General features: G+C 56.9%; 2 protein-coding genes across 5 annotated transcripts in view; both read left to right on the top strand.

The window, feature by feature from the left end:
* Window positions 1-10,982: 10,982 nt before the first annotated feature.
* Window positions 10,983-16,872, top strand: LOC121357587 (alpha-1-microglobulin/bikunin precursor). Its single transcript, XM_041475038.1, has 10 exons — window positions 10,983-11,141; window positions 11,734-11,876; window positions 12,165-12,241; window positions 12,739-12,852; window positions 13,461-13,562; window positions 14,171-14,208; window positions 15,019-15,097; window positions 15,183-15,350; window positions 15,505-15,681; window positions 16,757-16,872. Exons 1-10 carry the CDS (start codon window positions 11,031-11,033, stop codon window positions 16,786-16,788), a joined length of 1,041 nt encoding a protein of 346 aa, XP_041330972.1. The 5' UTR covers window positions 10,983-11,030; the 3' UTR covers window positions 16,789-16,872.
* An 885-nt stretch (window positions 16,873-17,757) lies between these two features.
* The window catches only part of RABL6 (RAB, member RAS oncogene family like 6), a 53,965-nt gene continuing 51,289 nt past the window's right edge, over window positions 17,758-20,433 (top strand). For all 4 annotated transcript variants that reach the window (XM_041475033.1, XM_041475031.1, XM_041475032.1 and 1 more), the window contains exon 1: window positions 17,758-18,241. In XM_041475033.1, the coding sequence (XP_041330967.1) occupies window positions 18,112-18,241 (130 nt within the window). In that variant the 5' untranslated portion in view covers window positions 17,758-18,111. The remainder of the gene's footprint in view (window positions 18,242-20,433) is intronic.

The following is a 20,433-nucleotide window of genomic DNA, read 5'->3' as shown; positions in this document are numbered from 1 at the left end:
GCTGTTTTGTTTGTTCTTTTCCACGTGGTTATTGGCAATGCTGGGTGTTTGCTGTGGTGGGGGATAGCTGGCTGGGACCTTCTGGTGTCAAACCTGTAGCTGTTCTGGGCTTGGATGCATCCCTGGAAGGGGATGGCTGGACTGATTTGGGGGGGAAGTGTGGCTCCTTCCCAGAGGCTGGAGGAAGGCCCCTGGACTCAGGGGTGTCCTGCTTTGTCCCATCCCAGCATTCAGAGGCTGCTAGAGGGGTGACGACTCAGACCAAACCCTGGTGCTGGATGGGCATGTGCTGTTTGAGACGTTCCTAAAGAAGCTGCTTGTCCCCAGGGAGTGAGGGGAGAGCTCACAGCCAGTCCTGGGATGGGGAACTTGGAGTGCATTTTTGGGGCTGCAGCCCCAGCCTGTCTGGCTGAGCACCCACAGCTCCCTGTGAACATTCCCAGCTTTTTAATTCCAGCCTGGGCCCCAGCAATGGTTTGAGGTGCCTCAGGCTGTGGGGATGGGGTCAGTGGAGTCTTCAGTGCTCCAAGGAAGGGGCAGAGGGTGAGGGTCAGCGTGGTCTCCCCATTCCCAAAACCATTTGTGTCCTCTGGCACGCTCCGAGTGGAGCAGCGCCCGGCAGGGCTGAGCCCCTCTCTGGAGGCTTTCCTGAGCGGAGGCACCCCGTGCCCGCTCTGCTGCGCGCTGCCCGAGGCCAGGCCTTTGAAGGCACCGTGCAGGCAAGCCGCCCTCCCTGGCACTGCTGGGGGGTCAGATGAGGCTTTTTCTCTATCAATAATTCTGCCGCCTCTGCCAATGCCTAAATCCCAGGGAAATTTGTGCTGTGCTCAGTTTGGCTCTGGGTGTGGGTTCCCAGGGATGCAAGGAGTGGCATCCTGCAAACACAGTTGGGGGGGAAACCTGGAGAAAAGGCTCAGTGTGATCTTTCCAGGTTGGCCAAACTCCACTCCAATGTGCCAAGCCCTTTGCCATCTGCTGCCAGCATGGGTCAGTGCCTGGCACAGACACAACTGATGTCCCCAGGTGCCCTAGGGACACGCAATCACCCGGGCAGCAGCCCAGTGTGGACAATACGGGCACCAAGTGACCTGGATGGATTTGAGCAGGAGAAAAAAGATTATGCCAAAACCATCAGTCACAACCACTGGTGGTCCTGGAGTTCCTTCACCGAGGGTCCTGTGGCAGCTGCTGACTCCAAATCTGTCAGGGGTGTGGGCCGAGCACCGCTGCCCTCTCCAGCTGCGGCTCTGTGTGACATTGACCACCAACCTCTGCCGCCAAACCTCGCAATGGCTGTGCTCCCCAGGGCACACGGGGTTACACCTGTGGGTTGAAATAATCCCAGCCTCATCTCTTTGCACTTGGAATGCTGCAAAACCTCGTCCTGTGGTCCTGTGCCTGCGTTGAGATTTCACAGAGCTGGGCTCACCTGCCTCAGCTCAGCCCCACAGCTTCTCACCCTTCACCTTGTCCCTGTGCCCCAGAGAGCTGGGCTGGGCAAGCCACCACCTCAAGGATGGGTTTTTCTGGGGAAACGCAGCATTCCTGTGTGTGGCTCCTGTCCCCACCATGGAGAGGAGATGGGGTCTCCAGCAGCCCCTTATTTGGGCATCTCCCTGGAGCCAAGCCCAGCAAAGCCCCTCTGTGTTCCCCACGTGTGATGGCCCCGGCAGTGGAAATGTGCTGAGGACACAGCTGAACCCCAACCCCGGGGCTGAGCGCCCTGGGCAGCAGCTGCCTTGGTGCCAGGCTCCTCCCAAGGCCCATGGCCACCCCACTTTGCAGCTTTCCTCTACAGAAACCCTGTCCAAGAAATCTAGGAACTTCAAAGACTTGATTTTTTTACTCTCTTGTTCTTTCCCTTTTCTATTTTTGTTCCAATAACACAAGAATGTTGGATGGTTTGGTGGTGTAAGCACATTCTTCTGGCATTTTTGCCTGTCCCTGGCTGCATGTCATTGTCCGTCGGCCACATTACGTAGGTGCTGTTGTTCCAAGAGAAACCAAAGCAAGAATTTGAACTTTCAAGTGCTTCCTGCCATTGTCTTTTGCTTTTGTTTGTGCTGCTGACTCCAAACCAGATGGATCGGGCTCCCCTCCGGCTGGGGGGCGATGGGAAGTCAACACAACCCGGCGAGGTTTGACAGCTTTGTCTTCTCTTCTATTGCCCTTCATCCGTCAAGCTCGGCCATCGGCACTGAATCGGCCGTCACATATGGATGTGGGGGAGGAGGTGGGATTTTATTTGAATTTCAGGGAGCTTAACACAGGGAGTAAGTAATGAATGAGAAAGAAAGACAGCGAGCAGGCAAGCAAGAGGGGACAGGCTGTAATCAAAATTCAGGACATTTTAAATAGATGCTTTGTTGGACGTTTGTATGACTATGATAATGCCGCAGCCCAACAGTCCAAAGAGGAGTTACCTTTTTTAACAAAAAAGAATCACAATCAACTTCTGTTTGGCGTCGGCGAGGAGCCGGTGGCTCAGGCTGCCTAGCCAGGCTGGTTTCATTTCCAAATTCAGAATTTTTTGCTGCTTATCAAGGCATTCGGGCTCCATTCCTGTGGATGGATGGATGGATGGATGGATGGATGGATGGATGGATGGACGGACGGAGGATGGATGGATGGATGGATGGATGGATGGATGGATGGATGGATGGACGGATGGACAGATGGATGGATGGACGGATGGACGGATGGATGGATGGTCAGCAGCAGCAGGCTCCTCAGCGCATCATGCAGGACAGGAGAGCTGATGGTTTCAGCCTGTTTTTGCTGCTGACCCAAAGCTGCTGCAGTATTTGGTGCTGGGACTGGGTGCAGAGGTCCTGTCCTCCATATCCATCCCAGGTCACCCTGTTCCTGCAGCATAGAGTAATTTTTTGCTCTTCTTGGGGTATACATGAGCTTCACACACTGCCATGAGGTGAGCATGGGATTTTCGGTGCCATCCCCCATGCCCTGAAATCACTGTTACTCTACAGACCCCCGTGCCTGGAGGACTGTGTCCTCCCCAGGGTGTTCCCAGCACAGTGTAAGCAGCTCCAATTTCTTCTTGGTGCAGCAAGTGCTCCCCAGGGCACACTCATGCCCCCAGGAATGATGCTGGTCCATCATGCAGGAAGGAGAAACCTCTTCCCAAAACCTCTGCAGCTGCCATGCTCCTCTGCCACCATGAGCACCCATCTTAGCATGCCCAGGGAGAGGTGACCTCTGAGTCACACCCTGGGTGGGACACAGACTGTAGTTTGAGTGGAATTTTTGGCTTTTAAACAGGTTTCTCTTCCTGGGGAGAAATGGTCAAGCAGGACAACATCGTGGTTTGGCTGGTTTTGGGGAAAACAGTGGATGGGGTTAGGATCTGGAAGGGTGGAAGGTGCTTGGCTGGGGGGATTGAGGGATGGCAGAGGGCCTGGGAGGATCACTGAGAGGGTGGAAGAATGCAGGGAGAGGGGCTGGCTGGGAGGGATGGATAATAGAGGCCTGGTGGGATGGATGGGTAAGGGACAGGCAGAAGAATGGAGAGAGGCAAAGCTGGACAGCTGGAGCGATGATGGGGTTGGGTCTGGTTGGGACAACCATTTTAACTGGGAACTCCTCATTCAGCCTGACTCCAAGAGTGTTCCATGGCTGGGAGCAGACCCTGAGGGCCAGCCAAGGAGACCAGCATCTCCAGCAGCATGATCAGGTGATGGCAGATCTCAGCCCAGCTGTGCTGGTGGTGTTCTCCTGGCTATTTTTACAAAGAAGCTCCCCAGAAGGGGAAAACTCCCCAGCCAGCTGCATGTTTATCCCAGTAGGATGGCTATAGCTCTGCTGACCCCTCCTCAGTGGGGCATGGAGGACGTGGACAGGAGCATGCAGCAATGGCAGAGTGGGCTCAGTGAGCAAAGCCCTGCACAGCACTGGCTGGAGGGACACGGACAGAGCGGACATTGACTGGCCAACACTTGGTGGCTCTGCTGTGATGCAGCTGAGGCTGAGCCTTCACAGGGAGCCTGAGCAGCACCCTGGGACTGATGGTTCGTGCTCTGAAACATGACAGCACAATGAACAGATCCTGGCTTCAAATGAATCCTGCAACCAAGGAGAGCCTCTGCTGGGAAGCAGTGATTCTGCAGCCTCCTCTCAGCCCAAGACTGCCATCTCTCTTCTTGTTTTCTCCAGGTGAAAAATCCCTTCTCATCCCTCTGCAGTCCCCAGCAATGTTCTCACACATGAGTGCAGTTGCACAAAGAGGCTCTGAATGCGTGCAGCCCTCAGGGTTTCCTGCCCTGGACTAGACTCTGATGTCTCAGTGTGGTCACCCCTCCAGCTGGGGCAGGAGCTGGGTGGCAGCTCCCTAGACTACTGATTTGCTTTAATTATGCCTAAACCACTCAATCACACAGTGGCTGGAGGGCTTTCCCTGGAGTGGGTGGAGGAGCTGGAGGCACCGTTTGCAGTGTGCTGTGAAGGTTTCACTGAGTGCCCTATCCCATGCCCAGTCTGCTCCTTGGAGATGATTGCTGGATTTCCAGCAGCCTACCACCCTTGGGGAACTGGCAGGTGCTGTGACACTTACTGGGTCTCTCCCTGGAGGTTTGGAGGTCACAGATGGGGAACCCCAACCCAGCCTCGGGGGCTTGGGGCACCTGGTGGCCCCAGGGAGCTGGGCTGGAGGTACAGGAAGGTGCTGGCTCAGCACCCACCGCTCACCTGTGCCCAGGAGCTGGAGCACAAAGGACAGCCCTGGCCTCACACCACAGTGCCAGGATCAGGCCTCAACCCCCAGCACACTGCCCAGACAGAGAGCCTATCCCCAGTGGGTCCCCACATTTCTCCTTGCTCACATTCACAGCTACAGTGACAACTCTGAGCCGCCCCCATCCCATTTTCCACTCACTGCTCCCCCTCATTCAAAGCCTCTGTCCTTTTAAGCTATTTTTTTGTCCCTCCTATTCATTTCCTGGACGCCTCAATCCTTTTCTCCTGCCTAGCCCCTCTCCTGAGCAGCTGCTATGCTAATAAGCATGAGGCAGAAAAGGGAGTGAGCCTTTGCAGGGCAGGGGAGGAGAGAAAGACCCCAGAGCCCTCCAAATGCTAAATAAATCCAAGGCTGGAGCAGCATCCCTGAACAAAGAGGCCTGGCCTCCCCCCCTCTCTTCCCTTCTTCCCAATTCCACCACCTTTTCACATTCAAATCCATTAAACAGTGAGCAGAAAGACCCCGAGTATTCATAGCATTGCATTAAAGAGAATGGTCCCTCTCATCGGGGCCGGGCAGAGGGAAGGGCTCTCCATCCCCTCTGGGCTGGGAATCACCCAGCTCCGGCCCCTGGGCTCAGCGGAGGGAGGACAAAAGCCTCTGGCACTGCACAGGGAGACCAGTTGCCTTTCCCCTGAGATCCAGGGTTCTTCCCCACATGGGACTCCTAGGCTACTCCAGGAGGATGGAGCCCCTGGTTCCTGCGGGCTGTGCTGGAGCCTGGGGGTGCAGGAGGATTGGGGCCCCCCATCTCCTGCGCGCTGACAGTGACGAGAAGTGCTACAGCAGTGACAGGGCAAGGGGGACACCCCGATTTGAGGGTGGTGAAGATCTCCCACAGGCAAGGGCAGCTCCCTTGATCCCAGTGATGGGGTGAGGAGGGAGAATGCTCCTGACAGGCCAGGCACAGCCAAAGGCGCTCTGATGGTGCCCACCAGCCCCGGAGCAATGACCAGCCACCGCTGTCTCAGCACAGCCAATGGCTTCCCAGCACAGCAGTGCCTTGGGCTGATAACAGAGATCCCTTATACCAAAACTGATGATTCCATACCCACCGTGCCTATTTTGCCCTAAAGTGAGAGCAGCTTTCTGGTGCAAAGACCACAGATCTCATTCTCTGAGCAGGAGGAGGCAGAGATAGAGGTGGATGTGCAGTGGGCTCCCTATCAACTGCTGAGGCTTATGGTGGGATGCCTGAAAGGATGGGACTTTTCTCTGGGGGAAAAAAAGGTGGGCATTTTCTTCTTCTGCCTTCTGGGATGGAAATGGACACTCACCTCCAGGAAGGATTTCATGCTCTTCTCAGAGACTAAGTTTCTGCTGGAATCACAGAACTTCAGGAGATAAGGCTTTTAGTACCAGATACTGAAAAATCTTTTGAATTCATGGATTTAACACGTTAGGAATAAATTATGTCAGCTGGACCATGGAGACCATGAGGGTCACCTGTGGTGCTCAGGAGGCAGCAGCACCTGGGACCTTCCAGCATGGCCTGGTCAGTGGGGTGGGATTCAGTTCTGACCATGGGGGTCCCTCTAAGGTGGCATCTGGGTTCCACTGTGGAAGAAGAGTTGGAAGCACAAAGAGCTTCCCTAAGCTTGTTTTACTGCTTGTGATGTCCTGGCATGTCCTTCCTGGCCTCTGCCCCAGGTTCTGGAGCCATCTCCTGGGCACCCTGAAGCATCTCAGCTGGCACACAGTGCTGGTTTTTGGTGCCTGAATCCTGCTCTGCACCAGTACAATGAGGAACCTGGAAGGTGATCAAGGCTGCCCCAACAGGCCACCTCCATGGGCTCAGCCATATCCCACCCTGGGCTTCTACACTGATGTTTACTTGGTCACCACCAGGGCTCCGCGCTGACTGCTGCATGTGCTGTACAGATTTGGGGTGCATGAGGGACCAGACCAGCAAGAGATCTAGATCAGAAAATGGGGAGAGGTGGGACAATCCTCAGGAAATGGAAGACTAGGTTAACCACTACGTGGGACATGGGACACATGAGCTCAGACCCCTGTCCCTGCAGTGCAAAGCTGTGTGAGCGGTGCCTGGGGTGTGTCCCTGCATGGGATCCCCAGCTCCCCAAGTTGCTCATCTGTATGGGATCCCTGAGGTGCCTTCAGAAGTGAGGTTTCAGGGCTGTAGGACTTGGCTGACCCACTCCATCCCTGCTTCCCACTACAGACCACCCAGCTCCTCAGTCCAGGGAGAATCTTGTTCACTCTGGGACCTTTCTGGGCTCCACAAGGGATGTGTTCCCCCAGAAGTCAGCTCTCTGGAGTAAATGTCAGCAGGGACCCTGAGAGGTTTCTGAGAACAACCTCCCCCTGTCCCATCAAGGAAACCAGCTCTAGCCAGGAGTCAGCCTCAAATTCCCAGTTCATGGAGAAGGTCTCTCCCATGGGGAACTTGCATGCAAACTACAGATTGACCCAGCTCGTCAGAAACAGGTAGGGGCTGTGCTGCTCCAGCCTCCATGGAGTGTCCTTGGGCAGAGACAGTGGGTACCCATCACACACTGCTTTGACCAGGGGACCCACTTCTACCCATGCCTCACTTGAGAGAGGATGTGAAGGGTTGCCCTAGCATGGAGAGACATGGAAAGCTCCAGGTGCTGCCAACACCACAGTCCTGCTCCTGGGTGACTCCTCATGTGTCTGTCCATGGGTCAGTGACAGGTTGCTGTGGTCCACCATTGCCCTCGGATACCCCTCATTCCCAGTGTAACCCTGAGCCCACCCATCATCTCACTCTGTTCCAGCCCTTCCTGAGGACCAGCTGCCCCAGACCTGCCTTCAGAGCAGCCCCATTTGCACCCTGACCTGCATGGCCCTGGGAGGTGCTGAGAAGGGCAGGGGACACTGCGGGGTTTTAGGGAATCTTCTAAGAAATAACACAGTTAACAAGCACTGGGGCACCACCATCTCTGCTGCCAAGGCTGTGGCTGGAAGTGCCCCAGCCTTTCTCCAGCTCTGCTGCAGCGAGGGCTGGGAACGTCCCAGAAGCATGAATTGCCCCACATTGCTCCCAGACTGCTCCAAGGGCTATCCCAGCTGCCTCCTCATCCTTGTGGGACTGGCTGGGGACATTGTGTCCGGAGCTAGACAGGCTGACACATGAGATCTGCAAGCGCTGCTGTCCTCCGTTGTGGCTGCACCTCGAGGGGTGTGGTGGGACCATCCTGGGCAGGTCTACCTGCGGCAGCAGGTGGGACAGGGGTCGGGGCGGCCCTCCGAGGGGTTGGCCGGGGAGAAAGGTCCCTGCTTAGCAATGCAGGAATGCAGGCCGGGTTGAATGCGGCGGAGGCGGGTCTGATCTGGTGCCCCACTAAGCCTCCATTCTTTCCCAGCCGGTGCATCTTGTATTCAGGCTGCCTGCTCCTAAGCAGAGCGTCTTTAATCCTTCCCTTGTCTCCTCCATTCCCTTTCAGGCCTTTGGCCAATGGGAAGGGGATGAGCAGCTCTCTGCAGGAAGGAAATTAAAAGCGAGGAGGAGGGTAGGGAGGAGGAGAACGCGGGGAGGGGGACTTGGAAGGGAAGACAATCCTGGAGTGGAGATGCCAGTCATCGGGGTCTCAATAGCCCCATTCACCCTGCCCAGCCACACAGAAAATCAGGGTCACCAGGATCCATGCCCTGCCTGGAGACAACTGTTGCTTTATTCTTTTTAATTGCTGGAAAACGCAGAAAAGTTCACTTGTGTGTGTGGCTGGCTCCGGTGGGGGCTGCGCCGGGGGCCGCGGGCGGCGGAGGGGCGGGAGGGAGGGGGTAGAGCCCGACCCGCAGCGAGAAGGACACAAAAAAGCAGACGCACGTGAGGGTGGAGGCTGCGAGCCGGCGCGGGGAGGAGGATCTGCACGGCCGGGCGGCGGGGACAGGGCGGTATCGTCCCCGGGCATGCATGGAAGGGTTCCCGGGGTTTTGGGGTGGAGGGGCCAGGCAGGGAAGAGCTGTGCAGACATACACGTGTGGACAGATGTGTCCCCACATCTCCGGGCACAGAGAAGCCTGGTTGATAATGCTTCTGGCTGGAGACAGAGGGACCAGGCAGCCCAGAGCACACGTGGGACACCCAGCGGCACACCGACATGCAACCCGAGGATGCTGACAGCTCCCAGATGGACATAGGGCTGTGCCATCTCCACTTTGAGATGCTGCTCCAAGTGCCACCCCAGTCAGGTGAAGGTTCCACCTCTGCACCTGCACGGCCGTACCCAGGGGATGTCCCAGAGAACAGCTCTAGGGAACCAGCTACCCCAGTTGCCCTTTCACTCTACCATCCATTCCTCTTGCTGTCCTATGTGCCCAGATGTGGCTGAACACAGTCTTGACACACAGGCCATCACAGGCTGTTGCCACCCATCAGCAGCCCAGCAGCTTGCCAGCTGCCCTCTGGCTCTGATGGGTGGTGAGTGCCAGGGGACACACTGGGAGAGAACATGAGTCCCTGGGCCAAAGATGGAGCCAGTCCCATCCTGCCTCCATCAGGGACATCTCTGTGCACCCTCCCAGAGGCCTCCTGTGAGCCGGGGGTGATTTGGGTCTGTTGCAGCCTTCAGATTTGGGTTGCACTTCCCTCCCCAGTGCAGCCTTGTCTCCCTTTGCTCTGCCCTTTGCTGAACACTCAACTTTCCTGTGTGAGGAGCATCAGAGATGTGCTCTCAATCACTCCGTTACCCATGGGATACAAGGCAGTGTCTTCTGAGGTTTCCCTGATAATCATGTCCTCTTGCAAGTCATAGAATTCCAGACTGGTTTGGGTTGGAAGGGACCTTAAAGCTCATCCAGTGCCACCCCCTGCCATGGGCAGGGACACCTTCCACTATCCCAGGGTGCTCCAAGCCCTTTCCAACCTGCCCTTGGACACTTCCAGGAAAGGGGCAGTCACAGCTCCTCTGGGCCAGGGCCTGCCCACCCTCACAGGGAACAATTTCTTCCTAATATCTAATCTAAATCTCTCCTTTTTTAGTTTAAAATAGCTGCCCCTTGTCCTGTCACTATCTGCCCGTGTAAAAAGCCATTCTCCCTGTCTTTTACAAGCCTCCTCTAAGTACAGCCTTCCCCGGTGCCCATCGCTGCCCGGACCGCAGGCAGGGGGCTCAAGGGAACCCTCCGCCCGCCCGTGACGGGGGGCGAGGCCAGAGTGGGGCTGTCATTCCTTACCGCCGGCTGCCACCTAGCGATGGAGGGACGGGGGCAGCGGGGACCCCCGCCTGGGGACTCTGGGGAGGGACCCCCGGCTTGGGGGGCTGGAACCCAGGCTGTGCTGCGCCGGGGATGCTCCTCAAGAGAGAGCAGGCGGGGCGAGGAGGAGTGGGGCTACCGAAGGCGTCTGTGCCGCAGGTCCGCGTCTGCCCCGCGCTCTAGACACACTGGGATGTGGCAGGAAGATCTGTTTGTGGAGATGACCAGGCTGTCTCTGCCGGGACAGAGCAGCCCCGTGCCCGGGCAGCAGCACCTGCTGGTCCGTATCCAAGAGTCCGTCAGTGACCGCGGGGGAGTGGAGGGTGAAAGTCTGGCTGACTTCTGCCAGTGTGCCGCCAGCTCTGGCCCTTCTCCACAAATATTGGGCCGTGGCCACCTGGAGAGGGGCTCCTGCCCTTTGCTCTGTTTACAGTTTCCCTCGGGCTGTTTGGCTTCTGTTAATCATCCCACAAAGGCAAACACTGCTGGGAAGGATTAAGAATGGCCCAGCATTTCCCGCTCCTCCCGGCCCAGGGACCCTCAACTGTGGGATGGGTCACACACAGCCGGATCCTGGATGTTGGCCATCAGCTTGGGACTGCCTGGAAGGGGTCCAAAAGGGGAGCAGGAAACTCGGGCTCTGTTCCCTATGGACACGGATTAGATAGCCTGGGGTAAGTGCTGGGCGTCCCTCAGTGCTCTCCTCACCACAGGGTCAAACTGGTCCATCAGGGCTGGGGGCTCCTTGTAGGACGACAGAGCAGGAATATGAATCCCAACATAGAATAGAGGAGAAAGACAGCTCCTGGCCCCATGGTGTAGGAACAGGCAAAGGTGAGGAGCTCAGCCTGGTGTGGCTGGTAGGGTGCTCCACTCCTGCACCCCACACAGCTCCCTGCAAATCCCCACCACCGCCAAGGGCAGTGGTGCTCCCCAGGCCGTACACCCCACCTCCCCCAGGAGCCGCCCCGCAGGGGGGCTGGCCCCGCTGGCCCTGGTCTGAAGGTCAGAGTGCTGCACAGTGGGGATCTCTGCACAGCACAGAGTCCAGGATCCCACTGAAGTGCTGAGGCTCAGCAGCACTCCGAAGCCACCAGCCATGATTATTTGGGGTCTCCTTTCCCTCCTCCTCTTCACTGTGGCTCGTGGAACCCCCATCGGAGACCAGGATGAAGATATCCAAGTGCAGGAGAATTTTGAGGCTGAGCGGGTAATGGCAGCTTGTGTTCCCTTAATTCTGGGGGCAAAAGGGATGGGGTAAGCTTTCTTTCATTTTCCTCCAGAAAGAAGGGCAATAATGCCTATGCCCATGCCAGGCTGTGCGGGACAGGCATTGGCAGTGTGGCACTCCCTGGGTGCCGCTCAGGAGGTGCCAGGCTCTGGGGTGGCCTCATCCTGGCAAACCCCAGGGAGGGTGGCTGCAGTCTGAGCACCAGGGCAGATGAGTCCTGTGGAAAGTCTGTGGTTCAGCATGCAGGGATGCAGGCTGCCAGGGAGATCCCCCACAACGTGCCTTGTCCCCTGCCAGGCTTCATACAGCCCTGCATGTGTGTCCAGATTTGGGTCTCACTGGTATACAGGGGTGTATGACAGTCTGATGCCTACAGCCCTGCCTCACGGTCAGGGAACCAGGGAAAATTCTGCTCAGTGCTGATACACTGCCCAAATCCTGCAGCAGCTCTGGCCTCTGCACCCTGCAGTTTCTCCCTGCATCAGGAATATTTTGACTACACAAAACCAGGTGATGTCTCACCTTGGTGAGGAGGGCTCACGGTGCAGACATGTCTCTCTTCTCCCTGCAGATGCACGGGAAGTGGTTCGACATCGCCATCGGCACGACCTGCAAATGGATGAAGAACTACAAGGAGAAGTTCAGCATGGGCACGCTGGTGCTGGGCCCTGGCCCCAGCGCCGACCAGATCAGCACTACCAGCACCAGGCTGCGGTATGGGGCACTGCTGGGAGCAGTGCTGGAGGTGCTTGAGCCTCCTCCAAAGCCATCCCACCCAGGGGCGCTCCCTCTCCCGGGGGCTGGGACAGACATGGGGGTTACTTGCTCTGCCTGGCATCCAAGCCCTGAGGAGGGGATGGATTGGGTTCAAATACCCGATACCTTGGGCAGCATGATTTCAGGGGTCCTGCACCATGTCCTTGGTGCCCCAGACATGATTTTCATGCCAAACCAGGAAAAATAATCCCTCCAAGCAGCTGATTGTCTTCTTCCTCTCTCCAGGCAAGGTGACTGTACACTAGTCTCAGGGGAGTACCAGAAAACCAGCACCCCTGGAAAATACACCTACTACAACCCCAGTGAGTTGGGGTGAGGCATGGCTGGGAGATGGGGACCAACTCTGGGGACAGCTGGCAGAGGTGGAAGGGGTTCAGAAGAGCAGGGCTCAGAGGCCACTCCACAGTGTGGAGTGGCCTCTGATGTGGACATTTCCAGCCAAAGTATAGAGTAAAGCTGCAGGGAAAGGCTGTTTGAGCACTGTCCCTGCATAGCCACAGGATGATGAGGTGTTGCAGCAGGTCACTCCTGTCCACAGGGTCCCAGGCTGGGGCAGGGACCAGCCACACTTCAGGAGCATTAGTGGTATCTCAGTTGCTCGCAGCTCTTGGTTTCCAATTCTCTCACCTAAGAGACTGGTGAGCCTAAAGGGACTCATGATTGTATCTGAGTCTGCTTCCCAAAAATCACATATTTTAAATTAGATGCCTGATTTCAGCCCCCAGCTTTGGGGCTGTCCTACACTGCTCCATCTCATCATGAGGAGCAGGAATGACATCCCTGTCTCTGTCTTACCCAGGATGGGACGTGTCTATCCAGTCCTATGTGCTCCGTACCAACTACGACGAATATGCTGTTATTCTGATGAAGAAGAAAAGCAGTTTTGGTCCAAGCACCACCCTGAAGCTGTATGGTATGTCTGGCCATGGCACTTGAGGGCAAGCAGGCCCTAGGATGGACCAGCACAGCTCAAAAACACCACCTAAGGGTCTGTCAGCTCCCTTGGCCTTAAGGGAACTCACCGTGGGCTTTGGAAATGGTGGCTTAGACCAGCTCATCTTTGGCATGGCAGAGGTGGGGTCTCATGGCTCCATGAGAGCCACATCAGGCACTGATGTGAACATCCAAACCAGCAGGGTGCTTGGGATTAAGGTGGTGGTATCTGCTTAGAGGAAACTCAGCCCTGAAGTGGCAGGAGATGCTGTCTTCCATGATTAAGAAACATTAAACCCACTTTGTCCAAGCCCTTGGTCAAGACTCGTCAAGAACAGCAGGGAAGTAGTGACGTCACTGGGCCTGGAAGGGTTCAAAAAACATGTAGATGTGGAGCTCAGGGACATGTTTTAGGTTGGACATAGCAGTGCTAGGTCAACGGTTGGGCTCAGTCTTTGCTTCCCTGATTCTATGTTGGGAAGGACCAGGAGTCTGGTGTTGCACCTGCCTGCAGCCACCTGAGCTCGGTGAGTGCTTGGGGACTGCACTCCCACACCAACCCTGCCCACAGCCCATTTGCTTTCCCAGGGAGGAGTCCGGAGCTACGGGAGGACCTCATTGAGTCTTTCCATCAGCTGGCTCTGGAGATGGGCATCCCTGAAGACTCCATCTTCATCCTGGCCAACAGAGGTAACCTCCCATGGGGCACGTGCCTCTCATGCTGCCAGAGCACTCCAGTTGCTCCTTCTGCGTCTGCCAAGCTGGGGAGACAGGGGATGGTCGGGAGGGAGGAAGGAGAGACAAATGCTTTGGTAGCATGGGATAAAAAGGAAATAAGGCCATGTATCAGTCAGGATTCCACCAGAGAAATGAGCTTCCAGGGGGGTCTGTGCTGGGCTGTCAGGTCAGTGCAACCACACCACTGGGATGAGAGCATGGAACACTTGTGTCTTGTCCCTAGGCTGGGTGCTGCCAGCACATGGGAGGCTCCTTGCTCAGTCTGGGGTTCAGAAGGGGCTAGCATGATGGAGGGTGTGTGGGTGTGGGTGTGTAGATGTGTGTGTGTAGGATTTTGGGGGGGCCAAGGGGGGCATGGGGATTTCAGGGAGATGGGCATTTTAGGATGGTGCTTCTGTGAATGGGAGGCGGAAAGCAGAAAGAGGAGAATAACGTTGGGTGGAACTGGGAGGGTGTCCCCTTGCCCAGGGTCCTGCATATGCACAGTGCTGGACTCACTGAAGTTTGTCAGGACACCTCTCCTCTCACACTGCTCGTCTTCTTTCCTGCTCCTGGGCCAGGTGAATGTGATCCTCAAGATACTGAAAATGGTCCCCAGGTGAGTGGGCCAGCTGGGACATTCTGAAGTGGATCAAGGCCAGAGACATCCCTTCCAAGCCAAACGCACTGGAGATCGGGTGTCTAGGGAGAAGGCTCCATGGGCAGGACATGTTCTTTGGGCAGTGACTCCACTGACCATCCTGGGAGTTGCTCTTCCACCTCTGCTGGTGGGCTTTGCCTGCAAGGATGGGGGCAGGGCAGGTGCAGGCTGCAGGGGAAGGGTCCTGGTGGCCAGGTGGGGACAAGAGCTTATTTCCAAGTGGAAGACTTTTCCTACTCCAATTGTTTTCACACTGTGAATGTTGTTGGTGTTTCCTTGCTCCTTGCCTGTCTGTGTGTATTCCAGCCAGGCTTTAGGCCCCTTCTCCAGGGATGGGGAAGTTAGCACCCACTGGTCCTTCAACTTCCATCACTCAGCACCTCCCAGTCTTTCAGGGTTGAGTGTTGAAAGATTTTCCAGGGGGAATGGGACTGTCATGGAGAAACAACCCAGCTGACTCCAGAGCAGGTAACACATTGTTGAGGCACATCCCCAGCAAGTGGCACAACTTGGGCACTTTGGGTGTCTTAATCCACAACCTGGAATTGTGGACCCCACCCTGGAAGAGCACAGGGCTGGGAAGATTATGAGGTGTGGAGGGATCACAGCCTGCAGACCCAAGATCAGTGAGTGGAGACGTGCTGGGAGCACAGAGGCGGGTTGGAGCCTGAGGTGCCCCTCAGCAGGGCTGGGGCAGGTGGTCCCAGGTGGGCAGCAGGTCCCACAGGCAGGGACTGATGGCAGCTCTGTGCTTCCTTACTGGTGCAGAGGGCACGGAGAGCAGTCCTACCCCTGGAGGAGGGCTCAGCCGCAGGACCCCTGCCCTCTTACATTGGCAATAAGGAAGGTAGGTCCCAGGGGAGGGGGCTGCATCGGGACCCCCCTGGCCTGCGCTCCCATTTGCCTGTGACCCGTGGTGTGCTGGTCCACAGACTCGTGCCGGCTGAGCCGGGACCCTGGGCCCTGCAGTGGGATGCTCTCTCGCTTCTTCTACAACTCCTCCTCCATGGCCTGTGAAACTTTCCACTATGGAGGCTGTCTGGGCAATGGCAACAACTTCTACTCAGAAAAGGAGTGCCTGCAGGCATGCCGGACGGAGGGTGAGAATCCTGGCTGGGCTGGGACACTGGAGGTGCCATTGCTGAGGCATCACAAAGGATCTGAGCATTGCCTCGAATGCCATGTGTCTGGCATCCATGTGGGAGGTGTGGGGGACCCTGGACCCCTCGCCTCATGCAGCTCCTGTCCCTGCAGCTGCCTGCAGGCTGCCCATTGTCCCGGGTCCCTGCCAGGCACTGATGACACGCTGGGCCTTCGATGCAGCCCAGGGCAAGTGCATCACCTTCAGCTATGGGGGCTGCAAGGGCAACGGGAACCAGTTCTACTCGGAGAAGGAGTGCAAGGAGTACTGCGGGGCTCCTCAGCTGGCAGGTACTCCCCTTGGGCCCCACCCCAGGGCAGCAGCCCGCAACATCTCCTGTCCCGCACTGGGTCTGCCTGGGGCGCGGACAGGGCTGTCCTGGCTCTGGATGGGTCTGTCCTGACTCTGGATGGGTCCAGGGTGGGTTCACTGTGGGCCTAGGACGTGTTTGCCATGGGTTAAGGATCAGTCTAGCTCTGGAATGGATCTGGATAGGTTTTGTGCTCTGCCTGGAATGGGCCATTCTGGGTCAGGATGGAAGCAAGATGGGTGTGTCCTTGGGCTGGGATGGGTTTGTCATGGGTCCGTGATGGGTGTGGGATGGTTTTGTGCTGTGCCTGGGAGGGATCTGTCCCGGGTAGAGAATATGGGCATTAGCCCACAGACAGTATGGCACAGAGGGGCTGGGCAAGCTGCAGACATGCTGAGGCCATGACTGAACTTCAGTGTGGTCTTGATGAGAGGGGGAACGTCCCCAGGCAGGCTGGGGTGCAGTGGGGAGCAGTGGAGGTGACAGCCCCAGGCTGAAAGATTTGGTGGTGCAGGAACCCTCACACCAAGGACCAGCCCTGGGTCCCTGTCAGGGGTGTGCTACCTGCCAGGTCCCCCAGCTCCAGCCAGTGCAGAGGTTTCTGTACTGAACCTCCTCGGGAGACACAACAGGCACCACTTATCCCTCAGGGGAAATGACCAGAGTTTGTCAGGAGTCTGGCAGAGAAAATCATCCTGCAGAGAGGGGTGACTGAGGTGTCTTCCACCTTATCCAGCCCTGGGTGTGCCTGCTTCCAGGAGGGCAGGAGCTGGGGACTTGATGTGACCCCACGGATGGGAAATGGAGCCTATATTAGGGCAGAACTCAACTTTTATAATCCCTGCCAGCATTATAAAGTACATTAATGCCACCATGGCACGTGGTGGGACACAAAGTGTGGGACAGCATGGGTGTGCACAGATGGTCTAGGCTGCTGCCCTCATCCATCACTGCTGGCAGGGACAAAGTGGGAAGCAGCATCCATCATCTGTGACTGCAGGGTGATGAGGGGTCTGGCAATCTGTCCATCACCTGCTGCATCTCTCCACTTGCAGAGGACGAGGAGTTCCTGCAGCTCTCAAACTGATGCAGGCAGAGGATGCGGGGCCGGCATCCAGCACCAGGGTCCTGCAGAACAGTGCAGACAGCTGTGGCGGCCCGGGAGATGCCTCCAGCAGTAAACGTCTCTCATGCGACCGAAGAGCCCAGTGTCCATTCTCAGGAGGGTGGGGAGCGGGTGAGGGGGCAGGAGGGGCAGGGGATGCTGTGGGGTCCTCTCCGGCCTCCCTGGTGGGTGTCCCCACCTCTGTGCGGTTATGGGGCTCTCCCCTCTGAGTCTCTGACCCTTCCTCGGGCCACTCCCTCTGCCCACACAGGGCCGGGGGGCACCGAGAGGGTCAGGGGTCCCGCTGGATGGGGTCCAGCCCCCATTTCCCAGGAGATGGGGCTGGGCTGCTGGGAAGGGGACAGCGAGGGAGGGTACAAGTGTCTGCTCCTCCCTAAAGGTGAAAGATTGCAGCTGGTGGGACCGGGGGGATCCGTGTGCGGCCGAGATGGGGAGCACGGGGGGTGGGGCAGTCACGGGGGAGTTATATGGGCTTTGCAGCATGGAATTACGGGGTGTCGGAGAGGACCCTGAGGGTCACGGGAGATAAGGGGTTACGAGGGTCACGGGAAAATGGGGCTGGCGTAGGAGCGGACGACACGGGTTATGACAGTCCCAGGGGACACAGGGGTCCGAGGGAGGGATTAGAGGTGTTTTGGGGGTAGTCCCAGGGATGCTGCCGTGGCCCCGTGAGGGGTTATAGGGGTCAAGGGTCGGGGGGCTGTGAAGCTGCCAAGAGGAGATTGCTAGAGTCTTGGGGGGCTGTGAGGGTCCCAGGAGGGCACAGCCGGGGTTATGTGGGTCACGCTGCGGGGGTCTCGGGCACGTTGGGCTGCACTCGACCTTCGAGGGGGTCACCGGGGGGAGGTTACCGGGGGTCGCGGCGGCGACCGCGCTCCGCGCGCTTCTGTCCTCCCCCGGCCGCCGTACCCGCGCCGCGCGTGCCCCGGCCCCCCGCGGTGAGGCGGAAGAGCCAAGATGGCGGCGGCGGGAGCCCCGCGCCGCCCCCGCTTCCCTCGCCCGGCCCCCGGCCCCGGACCCCGGTTGGGCTGAGCGGCCCGGCCCCGCCGCCCCGTGCCGGACCCCGGCACCGGCTCCATCGCCCCGCGCCGGGACATGCCCCGGTAGTGCCTCCTCTCCCCCGGCGCAGTTTCCTCCTGCCGGGCCGGGCCCGCACACCTCCGCCCCGCATGGCCGGGCCGGCCCCGCCGCAGCCCTGAGCCGCCCCGTGCATCCGCCGCGCCCGCCCGGCCCCTGAGCCCGCGCTCAGCCCGTTCCCCGGGGTGCAGGTGTGGGACCACGAAGATGTTCTCGGCCCTGAAGAAGCTGGTGGGCTCGGACCAGGCTGCGGTCCGCGACAAAAACATCCCTGCGGGGCTGCAGTCCATGAACCAGGCGCTGCAGAGGAGGTTCGCCAAGGGAGTCCAGTATAACAGTGAGTCGGAGCGCTGGGCCGGGGCGGGTGGGCCAGCCCGGGGGTGGGGCGGGCGGCCCTGTCTGGTGCCCCGTGGGGTGCCCGGGGACCGCAGAGGGGCTGGGAGTGCTTTCTTTGTGCACGTTGGTGCTTTTATCGGTATTCACTCAAAGCCAAGTTTGGAATTAAATGTTGGAGGTCATTGGAGGAGTGAGGGATGGGAAACTTTTGTCTTTCCGTGCAGGACTCGGGACCCGCGATGCAGCAGCGTCCCTGAGCGCTGCCTGCCGGCTGTGGCACAAGAGAGATTGCCTGATACATCAGTTTGTGTCAGTTCGAGAATCAAGAGGGTAACTCCCCTGAGTGCGTGGGTGATCTTCCCTGCAGCGCAGGATAATAGTGCCTATAATTAAGCTGTAGTGGTTGTATGATAAGAGTCTATTTAAAAGCTCAGCCCTACCAGGCTTTAGTAAAAGGTGGACAGTGAATACCTCTGTGTGCCCTTGGTACATAATTTCATCCTGACTGTCTTTTCTGCAGTCTTTTGCTCTTTTATCGAGCAACACTTTCAGAATTCTTTTTCTCTCAGCGTTGAGGCTCAGGGCTGCATTTTTCCCTTGGAGCTCAGTAAAGGTGATTTTTAATACAGTGTTTCAGGAGGGCACGGCAAATATGTGAAATACGTCCCAAAGTAACAATTGTGAGATAGGGACAGCAGTTATGTCATTCCTGCTGAAAATAGAGCTGGTTCCAGAGAGTGCTGCGAGTACCAGCTCATCTGTGTGGATCCAAACAGGCAGGGAAGGCAGATTGCAGAAGGCTGAGAGATTGGCAGGTGGGAAAAAGACTGATTTGGGAATGTGGCACTGGATAATTTCTGTGAAGGCACACGTGTTAGAGGAATAGAGCTTCTGTTGGATCTCGGTCTGAAACAGAATGTGATGGAGAAGTTACACTTTGGGTTTTATGGTGTTTTTTTCTTTGTTTAATATTATGGCTGTTGGCTGTGCTTTGGGACTGAGGTTTCAAAGTGCTCTGCTTTACTAGAGAGAGCATTTGGTGCCTTTATTCCCTAGCACATCTGCAGATATGCCAGTGCTGTTTAATTTATAAAATGAGTGTCTTAGCAAGCAGTCCTGAATGTGAAAAGTAGAAGTGTGATTGCTGGGACTGGGTTTCCAGTGAAAGATGGTGGTGAGGGTGAAGGTGCTGCCTTGGAACACAGCGCTGCATCCTTGGACATGTCCTGGAGATCTGCTGGTCTCAGACTGTTGGTTTGTGCAGAGGCTTCATGTGGCTGCAGCCCAGAAGACCTGCGTGCTGCACGGGCAGCTGAGTGCCAGAGATCAGGTAGCTAATAGCAGCTTGTGAATTATGTAAGAGCCAGGAGCTGGCTTCTCAGACAGGGGAGGTTTGTGCTGCGGATGGAAGGGATCAGCTGCATCCTGCTGGCACAGGACGGGACCAGATCTGCTCCATGGTGGCTGCATCATGCCAGACCTGTGGATGGGCACCTGCCTGCCATTTGTGCAAGGCCAGAAATGCTAACTGTAGCTTCGCTGCTTTTTGTCTCATTAGTGAAAGCCTCAGAAAATATTTTTGGTTTGTGCTCTGTCTTACCAGGGTTTGTGTTCTAGTTACTGCTTTATAGCTGAAAACCGCAGCTTTCTGTCACTGCCTTAAGGCACTTTCCAATCTCCATAGTAACTCTTCCCAGCATCACTGTTATATAATATTTATAGGAGATACAGTCTGGCTTACAAAAAGGCTCCAGGTACCCCCCATAGCCATAGCACTGGGGAGATGGGGAGCATTCCAGTGTGGTGAGGTGGTCTCAGTTGAAGGTGGGCTGTGAAGGAATGTTATTACAAGGGCCGTTGCTCAGGAAGGGCAGAGCTGCAAATCCTGTGCATTGCCAATTCTCCTTTCTTGGCAAATTCCTGATGCTCAGCAGAGGATGTGGTTTGGAGCCACAAAGATCTTTACAACTCCTCTGTTTCCCTGAAACTGCCTGAACCTAAACCAAGGGGCGCTGTGATTTGTTTTACAGAAATGTTTCTTTGCTGCATTAGACCACTACGGATCCTGAATGAAGCCTGTTTCCTTCCCAGAAATATACTTAGTATGCTGAGAATATGTTGGGTTGTTCACTGATAAAGCACGCTGGGACACAGGCCTTGTACCTAGCTCTGGGTGCCTACCTGGGCTCAGAG

This window comes from Pyrgilauda ruficollis, unplaced genomic scaffold, assembly GCF_017590135.1.
Source record: "Pyrgilauda ruficollis isolate IOZ18807 unplaced genomic scaffold, ASM1759013v1 scaffold34, whole genome shotgun sequence".
Classification (NCBI taxonomy): domain Eukaryota; kingdom Metazoa; phylum Chordata; class Aves; order Passeriformes; family Passeridae; genus Pyrgilauda; species Pyrgilauda ruficollis.
This window is presented reverse-complemented; position numbering and strand designations above follow the sequence as displayed.

Bases quoted from the DNA above. Each gene is read 5' to 3' on its own strand.
- LOC121357587 (XM_041475038.1), top strand. From the start codon at position 11,031: ATGATTATTTGGGGTCTCCTTTCCCTCCTCCTCTTCACTGTGGCTCGT. The intron at 14,209-15,018 runs GTGAGTGGGCCA...TTACTGGTGCAG, and splicing joins ATACTGAAAATGGTCCCCAG to AGGGCACGGAGAGCAGTCCT. The intron at 15,098-15,182 runs GTAGGTCCCAGG...GCTGGTCCACAG, and splicing joins TTACATTGGCAATAAGGAAG to ACTCGTGCCGGCTGAGCCGG.